The sequence below is a fragment of the Candida dubliniensis genome, chromosome 1, assembly GCF_000026945.1.
Source record: "Candida dubliniensis CD36 chromosome 1, complete sequence".
NCBI classification, from domain to species: Eukaryota; Fungi; Ascomycota; class Pichiomycetes; order Serinales; family Debaryomycetaceae; genus Candida; species Candida dubliniensis.
This window is the reverse complement of record NC_012860.1, coordinates 1,889,807-1,908,439: the sequence shown is the minus strand read 5'-3', so window position 1 is coordinate 1,908,439 and position 18,633 is coordinate 1,889,807. Positions and strand designations below refer to the sequence as shown.

The 18,633-nt window shown below is 35.7% G+C and overlaps 13 protein-coding genes across 13 annotated transcripts; 7 read left to right on the top strand and 6 right to left on the bottom strand. All coding sequences in view use genetic code 12, as the record gives it.

The window, feature by feature from the left end:
- Nucleotides 1-24: 24 nt before the first annotated feature.
- Nucleotides 25-471, bottom strand: CD36_08040 (conserved hypothetical protein; the record flags this gene model as incomplete). The annotated part of the gene is made up of 1 exon (XM_002417405.1): nucleotides 25-471. One exon carries the CDS (start codon nucleotides 469-471, stop codon nucleotides 25-27), a length of 447 nt encoding a protein of 148 aa, XP_002417450.1.
- A 309-nt stretch (nucleotides 472-780) lies between these two features.
- CD36_08030 (mitochondrial 54S ribosomal protein YmL28) lies at nucleotides 781-1,224 on the top strand (the record flags this gene model as incomplete). Its single annotated transcript, XM_002417404.1, has 1 exon — nucleotides 781-1,224. One exon carries the CDS (start codon nucleotides 781-783, stop codon nucleotides 1,222-1,224), a length of 444 nt encoding a protein of 147 aa, XP_002417449.1.
- Nucleotides 1,225-1,328: 104 nt separating this feature from the next.
- CD36_08020 (conserved hypothetical protein) lies at nucleotides 1,329-1,964 on the bottom strand (the record flags this gene model as incomplete). Its single annotated transcript, XM_002417403.1, has 1 exon — nucleotides 1,329-1,964. The coding sequence occupies one exon, from the start codon at nucleotides 1,962-1,964 to the stop codon at nucleotides 1,329-1,331; it is 636 nt and encodes a 211-aa protein (XP_002417448.1).
- A 956-nt stretch (nucleotides 1,965-2,920) lies between these two features.
- Nucleotides 2,921-4,243, top strand: CD36_08010 (2-phospho-D-glycerate hydro-lyase, putative; the record flags this gene model as incomplete). Its single annotated transcript, XM_002417402.1, has 1 exon — nucleotides 2,921-4,243. The coding sequence occupies one exon, from the start codon at nucleotides 2,921-2,923 to the stop codon at nucleotides 4,241-4,243; it is 1,323 nt and encodes a 440-aa protein (XP_002417447.1).
- Nucleotides 4,244-4,481: 238 nt separating this feature from the next.
- On the bottom strand, nucleotides 4,482-5,867 carry CD36_08000 (L-kynurenine hydrolase, putative; the record flags this gene model as incomplete). Its single annotated transcript, XM_002417401.1, has 1 exon — nucleotides 4,482-5,867. The coding sequence occupies one exon, from the start codon at nucleotides 5,865-5,867 to the stop codon at nucleotides 4,482-4,484; it is 1,386 nt and encodes a 461-aa protein (XP_002417446.1).
- Nucleotides 5,868-6,058: 191 nt separating this feature from the next.
- CD36_07990 (adaptin complex small chain homolog, putative) lies at nucleotides 6,059-6,655 on the top strand (the record flags this gene model as incomplete). The annotated part of the gene is made up of 2 exons (XM_002417400.1): nucleotides 6,059-6,080; nucleotides 6,150-6,655. 2 exons carry the CDS (start codon nucleotides 6,059-6,061, stop codon nucleotides 6,653-6,655), a joined length of 528 nt encoding a protein of 175 aa, XP_002417445.1.
- A 60-nt stretch (nucleotides 6,656-6,715) lies between these two features.
- CD36_07980 (protein essential for the expression and activity of ubiquinol-cytochrome, putative) lies at nucleotides 6,716-7,150 on the bottom strand (the record flags this gene model as incomplete). The annotated part of the gene is made up of 1 exon (XM_002417399.1): nucleotides 6,716-7,150. The coding sequence occupies one exon, from the start codon at nucleotides 7,148-7,150 to the stop codon at nucleotides 6,716-6,718; it is 435 nt and encodes a 144-aa protein (XP_002417444.1).
- Nucleotides 7,151-8,141: 991 nt separating this feature from the next.
- On the top strand, nucleotides 8,142-10,271 carry CD36_07970 (dual regulator of sterol biosynthesis, putative; the record flags this gene model as incomplete). The annotated part of the gene is made up of 1 exon (XM_002417398.1): nucleotides 8,142-10,271. One exon carries the CDS (start codon nucleotides 8,142-8,144, stop codon nucleotides 10,269-10,271), a length of 2,130 nt encoding a protein of 709 aa, XP_002417443.1.
- Nucleotides 10,272-11,068: 797 nt separating this feature from the next.
- On the top strand, nucleotides 11,069-11,644 carry CD36_07960 (Cell division control protein CDC42 homologue, putative; the record flags this gene model as incomplete). Its single annotated transcript, XM_002417397.1, has 1 exon — nucleotides 11,069-11,644. One exon carries the CDS (start codon nucleotides 11,069-11,071, stop codon nucleotides 11,642-11,644), a length of 576 nt encoding a protein of 191 aa, XP_002417442.1.
- A 561-nt stretch (nucleotides 11,645-12,205) lies between these two features.
- CD36_07950 (conserved hypothetical protein) lies at nucleotides 12,206-12,586 on the top strand (the record flags this gene model as incomplete). The annotated part of the gene is made up of 1 exon (XM_002417396.1): nucleotides 12,206-12,586. The coding sequence occupies one exon, from the start codon at nucleotides 12,206-12,208 to the stop codon at nucleotides 12,584-12,586; it is 381 nt and encodes a 126-aa protein (XP_002417441.1).
- Nucleotides 12,587-12,681: 95 nt separating this feature from the next.
- On the bottom strand, nucleotides 12,682-13,644 carry CD36_07940 (conserved hypothetical protein; the record flags this gene model as incomplete). The annotated part of the gene is made up of 1 exon (XM_002417395.1): nucleotides 12,682-13,644. One exon carries the CDS (start codon nucleotides 13,642-13,644, stop codon nucleotides 12,682-12,684), a length of 963 nt encoding a protein of 320 aa, XP_002417440.1.
- A 338-nt stretch (nucleotides 13,645-13,982) lies between these two features.
- Nucleotides 13,983-16,643, bottom strand: CD36_07930 (transcriptional activator, putative; the record flags this gene model as incomplete). The annotated part of the gene is made up of 1 exon (XM_002417394.1): nucleotides 13,983-16,643. The coding sequence occupies one exon, from the start codon at nucleotides 16,641-16,643 to the stop codon at nucleotides 13,983-13,985; it is 2,661 nt and encodes an 886-aa protein (XP_002417439.1).
- Nucleotides 16,644-17,106: 463 nt separating this feature from the next.
- CD36_07920 (S-methylmethionine:homocysteine methyltransferase, putative) lies at nucleotides 17,107-18,042 on the top strand (the record flags this gene model as incomplete). Its single annotated transcript, XM_002417393.1, has 1 exon — nucleotides 17,107-18,042. The coding sequence occupies one exon, from the start codon at nucleotides 17,107-17,109 to the stop codon at nucleotides 18,040-18,042; it is 936 nt and encodes a 311-aa protein (XP_002417438.1).
- Between the last annotated feature and the right edge of the window lie 591 nt (nucleotides 18,043-18,633).

The following is an 18,633-nucleotide window of genomic DNA, read 5'->3' as shown; positions in this document are numbered from 1 at the left end:
CCCAGTGAATCTATTCAATTGTGTTTACAGATTAGCAGCGTTATGGTAAGTAGCTCCACTTCTACCAGGAAATCCTTTATTACTCTTATTGCTGGAATTGACGTGACCCCTATTCAACGGTGCACCATGTTTATAGTGCTTGTCTGGAAAATCACCTCTTTTAAAACGATCTGGCTCGTTAGCTAGATACTCCTGATACTGGGGATTCAAGTGTTCTGGGGGTGCTAGAGTTATATTCACCTTTTCCGGCTGTATTTTATAAACATTAGGATCATTTAGTGGGTTTGGAACTTGCTGATACGATTGAGGTGGGTGTGGTTTATTATCATATCTATGCTGAGGCTGTGTGTCTCTATCATAGGGATTTTGTTGTGATTGGATTTCTTCGTATGGTGGGGGAGGGGCATCTGCTGGAGGTAATTCTTGCTTTTGTGTATGATATTGTTGTTTCAATTTGTCCTTTTCACTCATGATAAAGTATAAGGTTCTACTAAAAGTTAAACAAAAACTAGAAAGAAAAGAAGAGATGAACACTTTTCGATATAAACCTCTTGATTGTTTGAACTAGTTACTTCTGCCATGTGTGCTTTCTAAGAAGTTTGCTATCGATTTCAGTTGTTAGTGTTAGTGTAGTACGACATTAAGTACGACATTTCTACTCTATGGGCGTGTTGTCTTGAGAAACAACAAGAAAAGAAAAAAAAAAAAAAAAGGGCAAACTTTTGGTGAAAATTTTTAGTATAGACTAGATCCATAACCCATCTATCCAATAACCCAACCATGTTCAACCCATTAAACAAACCAACAACCGCATCAAATGTGATGAAACATTTTGTGCGTGGGAAAAGACAAGCATCTGAGCTTAATATTGCAACTCAAAAAATAGTCAACCAATTGTCAGTTTTATCAGCAAGTAGGAAACAACCAAAGCTCTTGAAATTGTGCAATGAGGATTTCATCAAACATAAAACCATTATGAATGCGTGGAAGTTGGTACAACGAAGAAGAATAACCGAACAATCTAAAAAATTGTCTAAACAATATAAAAGCATTGTCAATGCCATGGAAGATTTAAAACAAACAAGTCCTGAGTTGTTCGAAGTTGCAAATGCTAAAAACTCGAAACGTTTTACCACCTTCCCTATTGAAATGAGAGTGCCTACTGACTATCCACCTAACAAACCATGGACTTACAACTATGTTCCTTCAAAGACCCATCATTAGACTGGATGCCGATGTAAATAGATATTTTAGTATAAATGTACATAATCAAATAGTTTTTTTTATTTATTTATTTTTTCACTTGTTTAGTGGTTCTCTATTTCACTTTAATCATCTAATATTCTTGCTTTCCTTTTTCTACTAGGTGTTCCACTACTACCACTGGGCGACTCATTCTTCTCGATGCTATTAGCTTTGCTTCCTGCACTAGCAGTGGTTGGGTCGACGGAATCTTCATAGTCATCAAAATCGTCTTTTGAAGACCCTCCATTAGATACGTGGCCTTGTCTTTTCATCAAACCTTTTATATAGTTGACTGAACTGAGACTAAATATGTGATCATCTTCACTATACAGAATCTTCCTCTTATTTGCACCACCCCCACCACTAGTCTTTGAGAAATTCTCAAAACCTTTCACGATATTACCAAGCGGACTCTCCTCAAAATAATCTATCTCTTTTCGATATATTGAATCCTCTAGCGTGGTTAGCTTTCTAGTTAGTTCTTGCTTTTTAAGAATTTGCTGGATTAGTTTATTTTTCAATTCAACGTATTTCTGGGAGTCATCTTTTAGTTTTGATGAAGCTGTGGTTTCATTTCCTATATCCTTCTTGGTTGTGTCTTTTCGATCCTGCTTTGTTGGCTCTGAAACCGTCTTTTTTGGTGTTGCTGTTCCTGACAGACTTGTCTCATTAGATTGATTACTCTGGGTCTTAACGTCATTTATATTTTTATTAGACATATTTTTGCAATGGTGGTGATTTTGAAAGGTCTATCATATTTCTATCAATTTCAAAACAAATGTTCATTGGAAAAAACAAAAAATGTCTCTGTAAACTTCAAATGATGTCGCAAAAAAAAAGAATAATGTCGGTAAATAAAATAAACCATCTCTTTGTAATCCACTTTCCCAGCACATAGGTCAAATCACATGACTACAAATCAGAATTACACAAAAATGCAATTCTCGACATGGCGATTGTCTTCCTTCGGCCCTCGTCTGTTCTCCGGGTCGACAACTTGCAATTATAATTAAGATAAAAGCGACCCAACTTCATTCGATACCGTACCAACTCATATTCTCATTGCGACAGGCCCGGATTTCAACAAATGAGTTCCATTGAACCGTGTATTCTCAATAAGCCTTTAATTCTTTTTTTTAGTTTAACAACAACAAATAAATATTTGCTTACAGGTGATGTTTTTACAGAGATTGAGTAACTATTATTATTATTATAAGGTGATCGAGAATAATAAAACAAACGTACAAACATACATACATATTTTTGCTGTGTTCACCTGACGTTGGCTGTTGACTCTCTCTGACATAACCACACCAGGGCAACAAGGAAAAAAAAAAAAAAAAAGTGAATCGGGAAGTTGTGTTCCATTCATTGTACGTCTGTTACTGCATATGAGAGCCACCACTACTACTACTACTACTACTATAATAATAAGTTTTTGTGTAGGTGCGCCGTCAGGTTATTTCATTTCTGAATTTTTCAACCACCATACTCCCCTTGTTGTAATCGACAGTGTTGCTCGCAATAAGATCTCTGGACTTAAATTAATATAAAATAAGTTAGATTTTCCAAACCCAATTTTTTTTTTTCTTTTTCTATTTCTCTTTCCTCCCTTTTTTCCCTTTTCTGATTTCTTCATTCAATCATCAATTGATAATCCACTAATATTACAACAATGTCTTACATCACTAAAATCCACGCCAGATACGTCTACGACTCAAGAGGTAACCCAACTGTTGAAGTTGACTTAACTACCGACAAAGGTTTATTCAGATCAATTGTTCCATCTGGTGCCTCTACTGGTGTCCACGAAGCCTTGGAATTGAGAGATGGTGACAAATCCAAATGGTTAGGTAAAGGTGTTTTGAAAGCCGTTGCCAACGTTAATGACATCATTGCCCCAGCTTTAGTCAAGGCCAAGATTGATGTTGTTGACCAAGCTAAGGTTGATGAATTCTTATTGTCCTTGGACGGTACTCCAAACAAATCCAAATTGGGTGCCAATGCCATCTTGGGTGTCTCCTTGGCTGCTGCCAATGCCGCTGCTGCTGCTCAAGGCATTCCATTGTACAAACACATTGCCAACATTTCCAACGCCAAGAAAGGTAAATTCGTTTTGCCAGTTCCATTCCAAAACGTTTTGAATGGTGGTTCCCATGCTGGTGGTGCTTTGGCTTTCCAAGAATTCATGATTGCACCAACTGGTGTCTCCACTTTCTCTGAAGCTTTGAGAATTGGTTCAGAAGTTTACCACAACTTGAAATCTTTGACTAAAAAGAAATACGGTCAATCTGCTGGTAATGTTGGTGATGAAGGTGGTGTTGCCCCAGATATCAAAACTCCAAAGGAAGCTTTGGACTTGATCATGGATGCCATTGAAAAGGCTGGTTACAAAGGTAAGGTTGGTATTGCCATGGATGTTGCTTCATCTGAATTCTACAAAGACGGTAAATACGACTTGGACTTCAAGAACCCAGAATCCGACCCATCTAAATGGTTGTCTGGTCCACAATTGGCTGACTTGTACGAACAATTGATTTCTGAATACCCAATTGTTTCCATTGAAGATCCATTCGCTGAAGATGACTGGGATGCTTGGGTCCACTTCTTCCAAAGAGTTGGTGACAAGATCCAAATTGTTGGTGATGACTTGACTGTCACCAACCCTCTCAGAATCAAGACTGCCATTGAAAAGAAGGCTGCTAATGCTTTGTTGTTGAAGGTTAACCAAATTGGTACTTTGACTGAATCTATACAAGCTGCTAACGATTCTTATGCTGCTGGTTGGGGTGTCATGGTTTCCCACAGATCTGGTGAAACCGAAGATACCTTCATTGCTGACTTGTCAGTTGGTTTAAGATCCGGTCAAATCAAGACTGGTGCTCCAGCCAGATCTGAAAGATTGGCTAAATTGAACCAAATCTTGAGAATCGAAGAAGAATTAGGTCCTGATGCTATCTACGCTGGTAAAGATTTCCAAAAGGCTTCTCAATTGTAAGTTGCTGGCGCTTCTTTTCTTTTATAGGAATATCTTGAATATATTTGAACTAGTTAAATGATAAATGATTTTTTTTTTTTTTTTGCATATCTTTTGAGTCTTCAGTTTTTGATGTAGAAGAACATAGTGTGCGATTGCAGGGATGACTTTAGATTTTAATCCAAAGAATAAATCATCTTTTCTTAGAATAACTAATGATTTTCAATCGTGTATTCCATTAATCTATACTAATGTGCATTTACATATACTCTTTAGAGATATTATCTAGAGCTTCAAATAACCTTTGGACGGCAATAAAAGTCTCTTCAAAAGTATTGTACAATGGCAATGGGGCCAATCTGATTACATCTGGTCTCCGTTCGTCACAGATTATGGCATGATCATGCAAGTACGCATTAACTCGTTCCATGACGTTCTTATTCTTTTCATCAAAATGTGGTTGAAACATAATAGACAATTGACATCCTCTTTCAGCAGAATTCAAAGGAGTTAAGATCTTAAAGCCAAACTTAGAGTTTTCTGTACTAGATTGTTGTATGTAATACTCTGAATTTGTCAATAGATCCTGCAAAAATTGAGTTAAGACAATACTTTTCTCGCGAAGTTTAGTTATTCCACCCACCTTAGCAAACACTTCCAATGACGATTTCACAGCCACAACATCAAGTACAGAAGGGTTGGATTGTCTATAAGAAAGGGCAGAGTTTATTGGATCAAACTCTTCTAACATTTTAAATCTTTCTTGAGAGTTATTCCCCCACCAACCAGCTAGTCTGGGAACAAAATTATTCTTATTATTCTCTTTGGTGTATTTTTCATGGACAAAAACTCCACCTATGGCCCCAGGCCCGGAGTTCAAATACTTGTAAGAACACCAAGCAGCAAAATCTACTCCCCAATCATGTAAATGCAAAGGCACATTTCCCACTGCATGAGCAAGATCCCACCCAACTTTGATTTGCTGGTTTTTTTGTTTAGCGTATTTGGTTATCTCCTCTATCTTGAAATATTGACCAGTATAGTACTGGATACCAGGAAAGCACACTAAAGCCAATTCGTCCAGGTTCTCATCTATAGCCTCAATTATTCTTTCTGTTTTGATGTAAGTCTCACCAGGTTGAACTTCCAACTGAATCAAATGCTTCTCGTCATATCCAAATAATTTCACAATGTTCAAAAATGCATAATAATCAGAAGGAAATGCTTGTTTTTCAAACAAAATTTTGGTTCTTTTCCCCTCAGGCTTGTAAAAATGGATCAACAATGCATTCAAGTTTGCTGTTAAAGAACCCATAACCGCAACTTCGTTCTCCTTTGCTCCAACAATGGGGGCTATTAGCGGCAATAAGGGCAAATCAATGTCTACCCATGGTGTTAACAGTTTGTCGGGATGATTAAAATGTGACTCCACTCCCCGTTCAACCCATGCATTCAATTCATCATTGATAGCTTTCTTTGTATGTTTAGGCATCAACCCAAGAGAGTTTCCACATAAATAGATTGACTCAGTTGATGACTCATACTTCTCATTTTTAATACCTAAAGATCCAAAAGTTGGTATGGAAAACTCATTTTTAAAAGTTGGAAAATTTTCGTCCAATCTCTTTGCATCAGTTAATGACATCTGATATAAAAATCGGTTTCAGATTAGAGTAGTCCTTGGCGGTATAATTGGAGAGATAATATTGAAGAAAAAAAAAGTTGATACCAACATTTTCTACGAGACAATTGTGGTAAAGGTGAAAAAGAAAAAAAAAAAAAAATACCGAAGTCCCGACAACTCCAACATTTGAATAGTTTTGTAATCAAGACATTATGATTCATTCAGTTTTAATATGTATGTGTTGAACATGCTCTTAAATTGTATTTGCAGTTTTATTTTGGTACTAACATAATTATTGAATAGTCAATAATGATGGTCTTCCGAGACTAATGAAATTCTACACCAAAGTGGATATTCCAACACAAAAGTTGCTCTTGCAACAAGTACATCTGTTGATATCCGTCAGATCAGCCCAGGAATGTTCGTTTATTACCCCACCTTCACTTTTGGAAGATTTGGATGACATCAAAGTAATATATCGACATTACGCCACTTTGTATTTTGTGTTCATTGTTGATGATCAAGAGTCTGAATTGGGAATATTAGACTTGATCCAAGTATTTGTCGAGTGTTTAGACAAGTGTTTTTCCAATGTGTGTGAGTTGGATTTGGTGTTTGGCTGGCAAGTATTACAAACCGTGTTGGAAGAGATTGTGCAAGGCGGGATGGTGATCGACACCAATATTAATCGAATAGTTGCTGCTGTTGATGAAGCCAACAGCCAGAAAAATGCCAACACCAATGGAAATACGATTAGTGCATCAATACTTCTGTCTTTGTCTCGAGATAGAGGGTTCTGGGGCAGATAAAGCGATAAATACGAAATGAATTATGAAATACTATATACAAGAATAAACATAAAACTGATTTTAAAAAAACTTCCACCATGGTTTTTTGTTTTGTTGTATTAACCTTTCTGCTTCCTTAGACTCCTCGTTTGCTCTATCTATTTCGTGTTTCTGTTGCTCTTCGTGCTTTGTCTTGTGGAATAACTCTGCATCAACTAATTCCATATTCAAATTCCGCTGTTCCTTTTCAAAAGGAGATCCTATAGGACCCGCTTTCCAAATAGGTTCATTTGAAGATGAGGTTTCTTTTACTATCTCTATCAATCTTGTTTGCTCTTGTTGTCGTAACTCTCTATTTCTTTCATAGTCTGCCTTTACTTCAGGCGAAAACCTGGCTATTAATTGTTCATCTGTTGGTCGAATGGTATACCAGAATAACACACCTGTACCTACCAAACATCCTCCTGCAAAATAAACACGTGCCCATCTGTACCACAATGGTTTCACCGCTGACATGATTGATATTTAGCAATGTTGAGAGGGGCTCACTCTGACCAACCAGAAATGTATCAAATGTAAGGAATGAATCAGAGAGAAAAAAAAAAAAAAAAGAACAAAAAAGGTAGTGTAAATTGTTCAAATACTCGTGCGAATGTTGCAAAAAAATCTGAGCCGCACATTCCACATAATTTGTTGGGAACAGAAAAAGAAGAAGAGAGAGGGGAGAGAAACATGATGATTATCTGTGGTATATCAGGAGGTGTTTGATTTCTGCCACACACACACACACACACCTGATGACTAGTGAAATCGTACTATTTTGAAAGAAAAGGGGTATATTTCAAAGTATACCATTCAAATAAATAGGCATTGGGACTACTCATTGTCTCGACGTTTCGATGTCATTAGGTTTAGAAGCATCTATTCTCATTGAATACTTTTTCTTTTTCTATAATCACAAGAATTTTTAGGTGACAGATATTAGAGTTTTGAAAAGTTACTGACAAAAAAAAAAAAATTCTAAGGAAAATATAAACTAACAATTAGGAACGAGCTATACGACCTTAGAACACAAACATTTGTACTAGTTACATCACGATAATAGTGCAGAACACCGATCCACGTTATTCAGCTTTCCCATAGAGCCATTAAATTGTTATAGAGATTCCTGGGATATTGCAGAAAAACACACATTACTTGATTTCATTATAACCCCTATTCCATCAGATTGTCATAGCCACCTTTTATTTTTTTTTTTTTTTTTGATTAGATATATTTGATAATTTAAATTATATATCAATTCAGTTTCGTTAAACACTTTTTTCCTTTCCTTTTCTTACTTTATTTTTTTAACTACACCAACATTATACATTTAGATCTGATAATCAAAGCATAATTACGAAGAGAGTTACAGTCAAGCTCATTGAAGATATAGTTTTCAACTACTATTAACGCCTTTTATTCTTTCATTTTTTTTTTTCAACAAAAAAGCCATTTGGAATCAATGATGACCGTGAAACAAGAATCACCAAATTCAACTTTGAATATATCTGAGTTCTCATCTGATGAAACCTTCAAAACAGCCAACCCTGTTCCCTCCAAGAAAGTATCCAAGTCTTCTACTGGGAAAAGAAAATACCACCAAAAATCAAGAAACGGATGCTCTACATGTAAAAAGAGACGCGTCAAATGTGATGAACAGAGACCCGTATGTGGCAACTGTACCAAATTGAAGTTAGATTGTGGGTATCTTCATGAGCCTTTAGATAGTGTTGTGAATATGAAAAAAGATATTCATAGTAATGAACCTCCATCCAAAAAGAGAAAAAGAAAGGTTTCCACTGCAACAGTTGCAACTGACACGGAATCAACCACTCAACAAGCAACTCCATCTTTAACTCCTAGTCCAGATCAATCACAGGACAACAAGACCCAACCGGTATTCCCTTCGAGCAATCCACTAAGTGCTTTGTCATCGGGACTTTTGAATGCAGGCAATTTGAATAACTTGAATGTGGCCCATTTGGTTAATAACCTATCTGGATTGGGCGATTTATCTAATTTAGCAAGTCTTGGAAACTTGGCCAGTCTATCAAATTTGGCTTCATTAGCACAGTTGCCCATCGACTTGAGTAATTTGGGCTCACTTTTGGATTCACCGGCAGCAAGTAATATAGCTGCTAGTTTTATGGGCCAGCCTGTTGCTACCAGTGTTCCACCTGCAACAAATTCCGAATTTAAAGAACTGAACCATAGAAAGTCGCTGACCCAGGCACACCCTCAACCAACAGCACCACTAACTTCCATGGAAGATACAACTACCAGTACTCAACAGCAAGCAAATATGTCATCTAGGGGTAAATCACAGGCGGAAACTCTTCAGTCTTCAAACCATTCCACGACACTGGGTTCATCGGGAATGAGCTATCCTAGCTGTTCAACCAACTCTGAACCATTTGGTCGCGGTTCTGATAAATCTTTACCTAACATATCACCTAATATGTCCATTCCTGCAAATCCACTAAGCGACCCTTTAACCCAAGGCATGCGATCAAACCTCAATATGCTTGACTTAAAATTAATGTTTCATTACACGTCTCTGGTGGCCAATACCATCACAGGAGCCGGTATTTCTGATACCAATATATGGAACTATGATATTCCCATGTTGGCCTTTGAACATCCATTTTTGATGCATTCGATACTTGCTTTTAGTGCCACGCACTTATCAAGAACAGAGAAGGGTCTAGACCAGTGTGTTACATGTCATCGTGGGGATGCTTTGAGATTGCTACGAGAAGCTGTGTTAAATATAAATGCCGATAATACTGACGCCTTAGTTGCAAGTGCCTTGATTTTAATTATGGATTCGTTAGCCAATGCCTCATTTCCCTCTTCAACTTCACCAAAGTCTTTACCAGCTTCAGCATGGATATTTCACGTCAAGGGAGCAGCTACCATATTGACCGCAGTTTGGCCGTTAACAGAAGCATCGAGATTTTACAAGTTTATATCTGTGGACTTGGGTGATTTAGGGGACATTATAAATCAAGGTGTGAACATGAATAAGTCGAAAGGAATTGACCGTGACAATTCGGCTTATTACACAGATTTAGAATGTCACGACGCAGACATTGCAGATTTGTTCCCTGTGCTTTTGGACTCTCCGTATTTAATAACTTTGGCTTATTTGAATAAATTACACAAGGAAAGATATAAATCTGATTTTATTTTACGTATATTTGCATTTCCAGCACTTTTAGATAAGCAATTTATGGGGTTATTAATGTCCGGAGATGTCAAGGCTATGCGAATAATGAGAAGCTATTACAAGTTACTCCGCTCTTTTACTACCGAAATGAAAGACAAAGTGTGGTTTTTGGAAGGTGTCTCGCAAGTCTTGCCTGTTAATGTCGAAGAGTATGCGGGTGGAGCCGGTGGTATGCATATGATGATGGATTTTCTTGGTGGGGGTCCAGCCATTGTAGATGATCATGAAATTGATGCTGAAATCACGAAATTCGACCCCAGTGGGACCTTGACCAATAAATTAATAGACACTGATAATCTTCCAAGCGTTCTTACCAGTAATTTAGATTTAATGCAAGGTGATAATGGGTTTATGAATATAAAATAGTTTACTAATATGCTTAATAATTAATGTACAAAAAAAAATTTTTTTTTTTTCAAGATACTGTCGTGTAGATGATAGGGAATTACGAGTGTGTAGTATTTATTATACAATACCAGCCGTTTTCAATCAATATTTGCAGAATAAGGAATATTGCACCCTATCAAAAAATACACATAATTATGAGGTTTAAACCAAAGACTGATAAATGAGGGATGAATAAATATTTAGGAAAATAAAAAATAAAAAGTAAGAAAAATAATCAAGGACAAATTTCGTTAATTGGTTAATTAATTGTTTACAGATGTGATTTGTTACTGTGGTATAATAATTAAAAGCCAAACCGAAAGTAGTGTAATGTGCTGAGAGAGTGTGAGTGATAGGTCTCTGACAAAAAGTAGTGAGAAATGAACCAGGGAAGTAAAAAAAAAAGAAAACCCAAATTTGAGAATTAAAGAGAATAAGAAAAAAATTTGTTCATAAAAAAAAAAAAACACAACACACGATAACGAAAGATCTTTCAACAACAAACAAACCCACTTTCATCCTTATACCATCATCTTTAACCAAAGTTTTATTTAAAACTATTTTAAAAATAGCAGTATTACTCGTTCATTTGATTTGTTAATAAGACTAGGTTACTTCCTTTTTCAGTTCTTATAGTCATACAGGTTTCTCGTCCTACATCTATTTTTATTGTTATTTTCACTTTAGTTTCCACTTTTGCTTTCCTTTGGTTTCTTTTTTTTTTTTTGGCACAAGAGAAATATTCAGCTCATAAATAATTAATATATCCATATAACATGCAAACTATAAAATGTGTTGTTGTCGGTGATGGTGCCGTTGGTAAAACTTGCTTATTAATCTCGTATACCACTAGTAAATTTCCAGCTGATTATGTTCCTACTGTTTTTGATAATTATGCTGTAACCGTGATGATAGGGGACGAACCATTTACCTTGGGGTTATTTGATACTGCTGGTCAAGAAGATTACGACAGATTAAGGCCTTTGTCATATCCATCGACCGATGTGTTCCTTGTTTGTTTCTCCGTCATTTCTCCCGCTTCGTTTGAAAATGTTAAAGAAAAATGGTTCCCGGAAGTTCATCACCATTGTCCCGGTGTGCCAATAATTATTGTTGGTACCCAAACGGATTTACGAAATGATGATGTTATTTTACAGAGATTACACAGACAGAAGTTGTCCCCAATCACCCAGGAACAAGGTGAAAAGTTAGCTAAGGAATTGAGAGCTGTCAAGTACGTTGAGTGTTCTGCATTGACTCAAAGAGGATTGAAAACAGTGTTTGATGAGGCTATAGTAGCTGCATTAGAACCCCCTGTAATTAAAAAATCGAAAAAGTGTACTATTTTATAGGTCGGCGATACTAGAAGATAGAGAGGATATTGGAAATAGGGCATACATGAGATATTGAATATCTATTATATTAAATATAAAATTAGTTTTTTTTTTTTTTTTTGTCTCTTTTGACCTTGATTTTGCTTGAGGTTGACTTATGTATGGCACCATTCCGTCTGTCAGACAGTGATCAAATATACATCGAAGAAGTGTATTACACTGTAGACATGCTATAAATCAAGTGAAAATATTACAATTGAAAAAAGGGAACAAAGAAACATAGACAACAGAACAGGGATAACTATTTATTAAGAAAAATAATTACATTGTAAACAAAAAAAAAAAATAAAAAACTGTAGCGTGTTTCAAAAGTTGTAGGGAACCAAAAGAGCAGGAAGAAAAAAAACTGATTCTGTTTGTTTATAGTTCGCAAATTTTTTTATTGTTGTTGTGGTTTTTGGGTCTCTATTTGCTCAAAAAACACATTTTTATTTCTTTATTCAGTTTTCTTCAAGGTTAATTTGGTATAGTCATTCACTAAATCTGCAAGGATATATTTACATTTAGCTGACCATTCTGATGAATAATATGGTTAGTCTTCTGGAAAATTTCACCAATTCGTTCCCACGTAATATTACTGCTTTGAACTCCCAAAAAAGGGGAATGCCACTACAGGAAACATCACCAAATATAATAAACAAGTCGCCTTTCAAAAACCAACCTGGTTCTGTGATATCTTCAAAGAAAAGAGTAGCAGCAAGCCCTGTATCTTTGCAACGTGAATCTGTACGGTTGAAAATCAATAAACCAGAATCTGCTCTGGTAGATTTTGATAGTCCATTTGGAACCACTGAGGCTGAAATCGAGTTAAATTATAGAAATTGGTTACTAGAAAGGCGGTTACAACAAGCCAACGAGATGAAAGATTTTCTAATACTAGAGCAAGAAGTATCAATATAGTTCAATTATAGAGATCTTGTGTGTGAGTTTTCTTTTTTTTTTCTTTGAATTTACATAACTATGCATATACATACCTAATGATGATTTCGTTTTATCTATTTGCTGCTTCTTGTACTTTTGAAATATTGTGCAAGTTTTGAATCGTCAGCATCAAAATATTTACCGTCTCTGGAATTGATGTAGTCATTGTGTCGCTTACTCATTTTTGATTTCTCGTCCTCTCTAGTTCCTCTTCTTTCTAGATCCTTGTTCAACCAGAATAACGCCAACGGATGTAAGGACTCGGCTTTACCAACAATAATCTTTTCATCACCAACTTCAACTCTGCTACTATCATTCACAAACTCTATATCCTTTATTTGCACATCATTCAACTTAAGGCCAGCATCTATGTGTATCACTCTATCACACCATTTATGTCCCAACCCATCAAATATATGTGTGGCATATACAACAGTACAGCTTCTCTCCTGACACTCTTGCTTTAAATAGTTTAACAACTTCAGTCTGACCACAACATCTAAATCAATAGTGACTTCATCCAATAGTAATAATTTCCAAGGCTTCACCAACCCCATGGCAATCTGTACACGACGTCTTTCTCCATCACTTATATTCAACATCGACCAACTTGGATCAATATCCAATATGTCAATCAACAAATTACGTCTCTCTTGATACGTTTCTCCACCAATGGATGCAAGTAATAAGTTGACAGGTATGTCTCTTTTGATGATAGAATTAGTTGCCCATTCGGTGCCCAAATACGTTATATAATTATTGATGTCAGAGTTGGATTGCTCGTGACGTTGAGACGAAAAATGGAATGGGTCGAATCCACCAAGTTTGAGATGACCTTTTTTGATCAATGTTTTTCCTGCTAATATACGCAATAGTGTTGATTTCCCTGCACCATTCGGTCCAACTACCAAGTTTGTAGTGCCCCAGGGGATGGCTAGATTGAAATCTTGTAATCCAATCTTTTTGCTGTTTGGGAACTCGTAAGTAAGGTTTTTAACCTCAATTGCTAAAGTGTTATCGATACTATCTAATGTCATATTAAGCGTTAGTTAATCAGACTTTGAGAGAATGAAATCAAGATACAAATGGGTCCTTCCTTATTTTTTTTTTTTTTTTTTTTTTTTTTTTTGGGATCGGTGGCCATATCTCCCGAGCCAAACCAAATCAAGCCCGACGTTAAGCATATGAGGTCAGGAGATCTTATCAACATTTGCATCATTATGAGTTAACATGCATAAACCCACATCAGGATTCTTTTTCTTTTATTTATTATTTTTGCTTCTACAGTGTATTAGTTTGTTTCTTCCTACTAATTGTTCAGAACAACTATTTATATACTATACATTACATTATACTACAACTTTTGGAAAGCCTCCTAGTCAAACCATTTGAATATTTCTTCTTTAGCCAGAATATTTTCCAATTGACCAACTATTTCTTTAATTTTCTCGTGACACTCTACGTCACCAATGATATATTTCCGGAAATACGATTTCAATAAGCCCAAGTATTCATAAAACAACCATTGTTTATCAACTTCAGAAGCATTTGATTCGTGTACTTCCTCGATTTCCACACGTTTGTCCTTATCTAACCCTAATTTGTTTAAATTGCCAATGATTGCAGTGAACAATTGTATGACCAATTCTTTCAGATCAGCTTTGCTCAATATTCTATTAATTGACTCCATGCATGACACATTATCAATAATCAAGTTAGATTCTAATGCCTTTACCAATATATATTTGGGATCAATGATTCCAAACTCGATTAAATACTCCAAGATCAAAAATACCACTTGGGGTTGATGGATCCAAATTCTGAAAACAGCCTCAATAATCCAATTCTGTCTATTCTGTTTTTCTTCTTCAGTCAAATGCAAATCTTCAAATCGCGCTTCATCCCCAACATAATCAATTGGTGCCCCGCTCAAAAACTTCAACTTGTTGATATCTCTACTCAAAATACTGACCACAGAATAAATAGATCTTGATCCAATGTAGGCATAAGTTTGTATAATCATGTTGATGGCAAACCTTTCATTGTTGGGAGCGTCCAATGACTCAAGAACTGATTTGTATAGCTCATTGAAATCGGTATTTGATTTCCAATGTGTAAGAATGAAATCGTAAACCTTAGATGCTGTTTCATGAAATGGTAGCTCTGAATTAGTAAAGTTGAAAAATATTTCGTTTTGAGCACCAGTACTCAATTTGGAATTAAGCTGTGCTTGTTTCTGTTCATACAAGTCCTTCAATGTGTCACGCAGACTCTCACCGTATAATTCTGTGTCGTATGAGATGATATAAGATTGAACATCTGGCACCATACTAATATCCAAGTATTGATAAAATTCGTCTAAATTCACAACTTCACCATCTACTATATCGATAAAGCTATCCTTTATTCTTTTCTTATTTGATAGTCTGATCTCTTTGGCAATTAGATTCTTGATGAAATTCTTTTTGGGGTGGTATTTAACATTTTTTAATTTTTTCGAGTCATTAACCCATTCCTCCCATTTCCAAGAGAACTCGAAATTTGACAATTGAATGCTCATCCAATCTAAAAACCTTATTTTAAGTTCGTAATCTAATGTCTCTAAGTGGTTATAGAAATATCTAATGGCACGCCCAAACACAGGGGCAATTGATTCTGGTGATTCACGACAACATGAAATTAAAACAGTGTAATAATAAATTTCAACCTCCAATGGGCTAGGTAATTGGAAAATCATGGTAAGAATACTTTCAACAGCCACATCTTCAATTTTCCATGTTGATAACAACGGGTCATTAGTGCCCAGTTTGTTATCTTCATATATTGTATTTAATTGGTCAATGCTAGTTCCTGGTGGAGCAAACAATTTATTATCAAAAAACATATCCAAAATACTAAGTTCAATAGCAGTTTCGTTTTTGTTAAAGGAAAGATTGGTCAAAATGTCAAAAGCAATATCTTTAAAAAACAATCCCAAATAAGTTTCAATTGGAGGAACAGTTTCATACTCTGTAGTGTTGTTATACACTTGAAACAAGTAGCGGGGATTATCATTCCATAATTTATCTATTGATGTTGGTTTGAAACTAACATTTTCTACACTTGGGAGCGATAATTGAGGCAACTTGTGTTTGACTAACTCACTGGAAATTGAGTTGTTTTCCAAAGATGATTGAATAACTGGATCCAAGTGAGTCTTAAAATCAAGAAACAATCTAAAGTTCCAGTCATCATCTTGTAACTTTATGAGTGCTGGCAAAATTAAATCTACCATCTGCTTCGGAATGTATGGCAACTCGAAGTTTCCCATTCTGGTATCGAATGGGAGTAAAACAGTGGCTGGTTCGGCAACAATTTTAAATCTTTTAGCCAATTCAATCAACTCATTGATGCTTTTTTTCAAATCATCGGAATTATCGTTGCTGAGTACGTATGGTAGGGCAATTAAAACATTATAATATATCTCTTGAGCTAAACCATTTCTAATTTCAGTTTTCTCTTGTAATTCAATGGCAAAACTTAAGAATTGTTTGAAAATCTGGATTATTCCGTTGTCTTCAATGATTGGTGTCAATGTACTCAAAAATTTCAATATGTTCTTAATATCATTAAACACTGATCCTTCTTGAGAATCCAACATGGTTTGCATCTTTGAATGTAAATATTCAACCACATATTTGGCAATCACAAAGTTCTTGGCATTGCATATCAATATCAAGTTTGCAATAGCACTGATCTTATGAGGTTGTTCAGTTATCAATGCATAAATAGTTGACAAGATGGAGGTTCTCAAGTTGTCAATTTTCTCAAATTCAGCAACTATAGGGTTAGAAATGTAATTTGTGTCAGCAATCAAGTTCTCGATATCGCCCGCTTCTCCTAATCTTCGAATGTCTTTGCATATATTATTTATTAATTCTTGCGCTGGGTCAATATGGTGTCGTTTATGTTCAAAACTATCATGACTAGGCCCATCGTGGAATTGGCCTTCATCTTGTTCAAAGTCATCTCTCGATCTCTTATTTGAAAACTCCATACTTTCTGTATTGCCTCACTGCTTGTATGTTTATTTGTTTGTATGAGAAAAGATATCCAATGATTCTAAACAGTGTTGGAATTCGATGTATTATCGCAGAATAATGGTCAATTTTTCAAAGTCCTCCTACTATAAAAAAGCAACAGCGAAAAAAAAAGTAAAAAAAAAAAGAAAACTAGGAAAGAAATTGCGTGAACCAAGGCGAAAAAATGCAGAACTCTTCATTACTCTCACTTACCAACCCTACAACAACAACACACGGCAAACAGAGAACAATTCTCTTGAAATTTCTGGATTACATTATATACAGGACCATTCTTAATCGAAGCACTAGCCACATAAGGTCTGCTATGACTAATACATACATTCCATCATTGTTGAAAAAAAAAATTTTCAATATTAAGAACTTATTCCTTGTTCTTGTATAGTAAATCATTCAACTGATTATTTTGCTTCAACAGTAATGGGACGTGTTAAGGATCTTTTAGAGAAAAAAAAATTAGTCATTGACGGTGCCTTAGGTACTGAGTTGGAAAGATTATTACCAACAACTTCGACCTATCTCCCTAGCAGCAGCCCACTTTGGTCTGGTCAAGTTTTGATCAAGAACCCGGAGTTGGTGGAACAGGTCCATTTGGATTATATCAATGCTGGCGCCGATATGATTATTACTTCAACATACCAAACATCATATGCGTCATTGCATAAATACATTGGCTATGACATGGATCAAGCCGTCACCCTTTGGAACCTGGCTTTGGACGTTGCTAAAAGTGCAGTGAAGAAATCTGGTAGAGATGACGTTATTATTGCTGGGTCTATCGGCCCTTATGCTACATTGCTTGCCAACGGATCAGAATATAATGGTGATTATCAAGGTGTTAGTGACCAAGAGTTGATTGAATACCACACCCCGTTGTTTGAATTCTACAACAATTCCGATGTTGACATTATATGCATTGAAACTATTCCAAGCTTTCAAGAGTTGAAGGTTATAATTGGGCTAACAAAAAAGTACACTTCCAAGGAATTTTTTATTTCAATTAACCCTCAAACGGGATCTGCTTTGAGTGACGGAACATCTTTGACTGAGGTAGCTCAATTGTTTGCTGAAATCAATGACCCAAGATTTGTTGCTGTTGGTATCAACTGTACCAGTTATGAGAATGTTGACCAAATATCAACTTATTTGACCAATTTCCCTATTTTTATCTACCCCAACTTGGGATTTGTGTATGACACTACTGTGCACAAATTTGTTTCCAAAATGTTGCAAGAATCAGCTTGGGCAAACAGCATCGCAAAGTGGTTGAATCTCCCAAATGTTAAAGCTATTGGAGGTTGCTGCAGCACTACTCCAGCGGAAATCCAGCAAGTGGCACAATTGATCAAGCAATAGATATTTCAACAAAGCTGTCTAGTTTAATTAATTATAGAGTGTAAATATATGTAGTTCTTACGGACTAGTAAATGATGTGTTGAAAATAGTGGTTAGCTCTCTCTGTGGGAGTACCAGTGATAAACATTGTGTTTATTTGGTGATTAAATAAACAGTAGAGACTCTTGTTTTTAACAATTTTTCTTTCTTTTTATTTTGTTTTGCTTTACTGTTATTCAAGGTTAAGATCATATGCAAGATCCATATTGTAGCTGTTTTCGATGTAAAGTATATTTATTATTATTGGGGGACCATTTAGATGTCTTCCTGATAACTGTCAGAGTCATAAAAATTGCGTTTGGTGTAAAACTAGACCGAGGTCAGGAAATACTTGTAGGCCTCATCATTATGCAAAAAAGTAGTTTTTGACTTCGTTTATTTTTTTTTTTTGTCTTCTTTTCAAAGTCCTCCGGGAACAATAAGCCAAGTTTTATGGAAGGCAAGGATTCTGTGGAGGCGGTGGATTAATAATTCCTCCATTTAACAAGTACTGTTGAATCTTGTCAAGCAGGTAAGGAAAGTAATACCGTCAAATATACTTCTAACAGATCA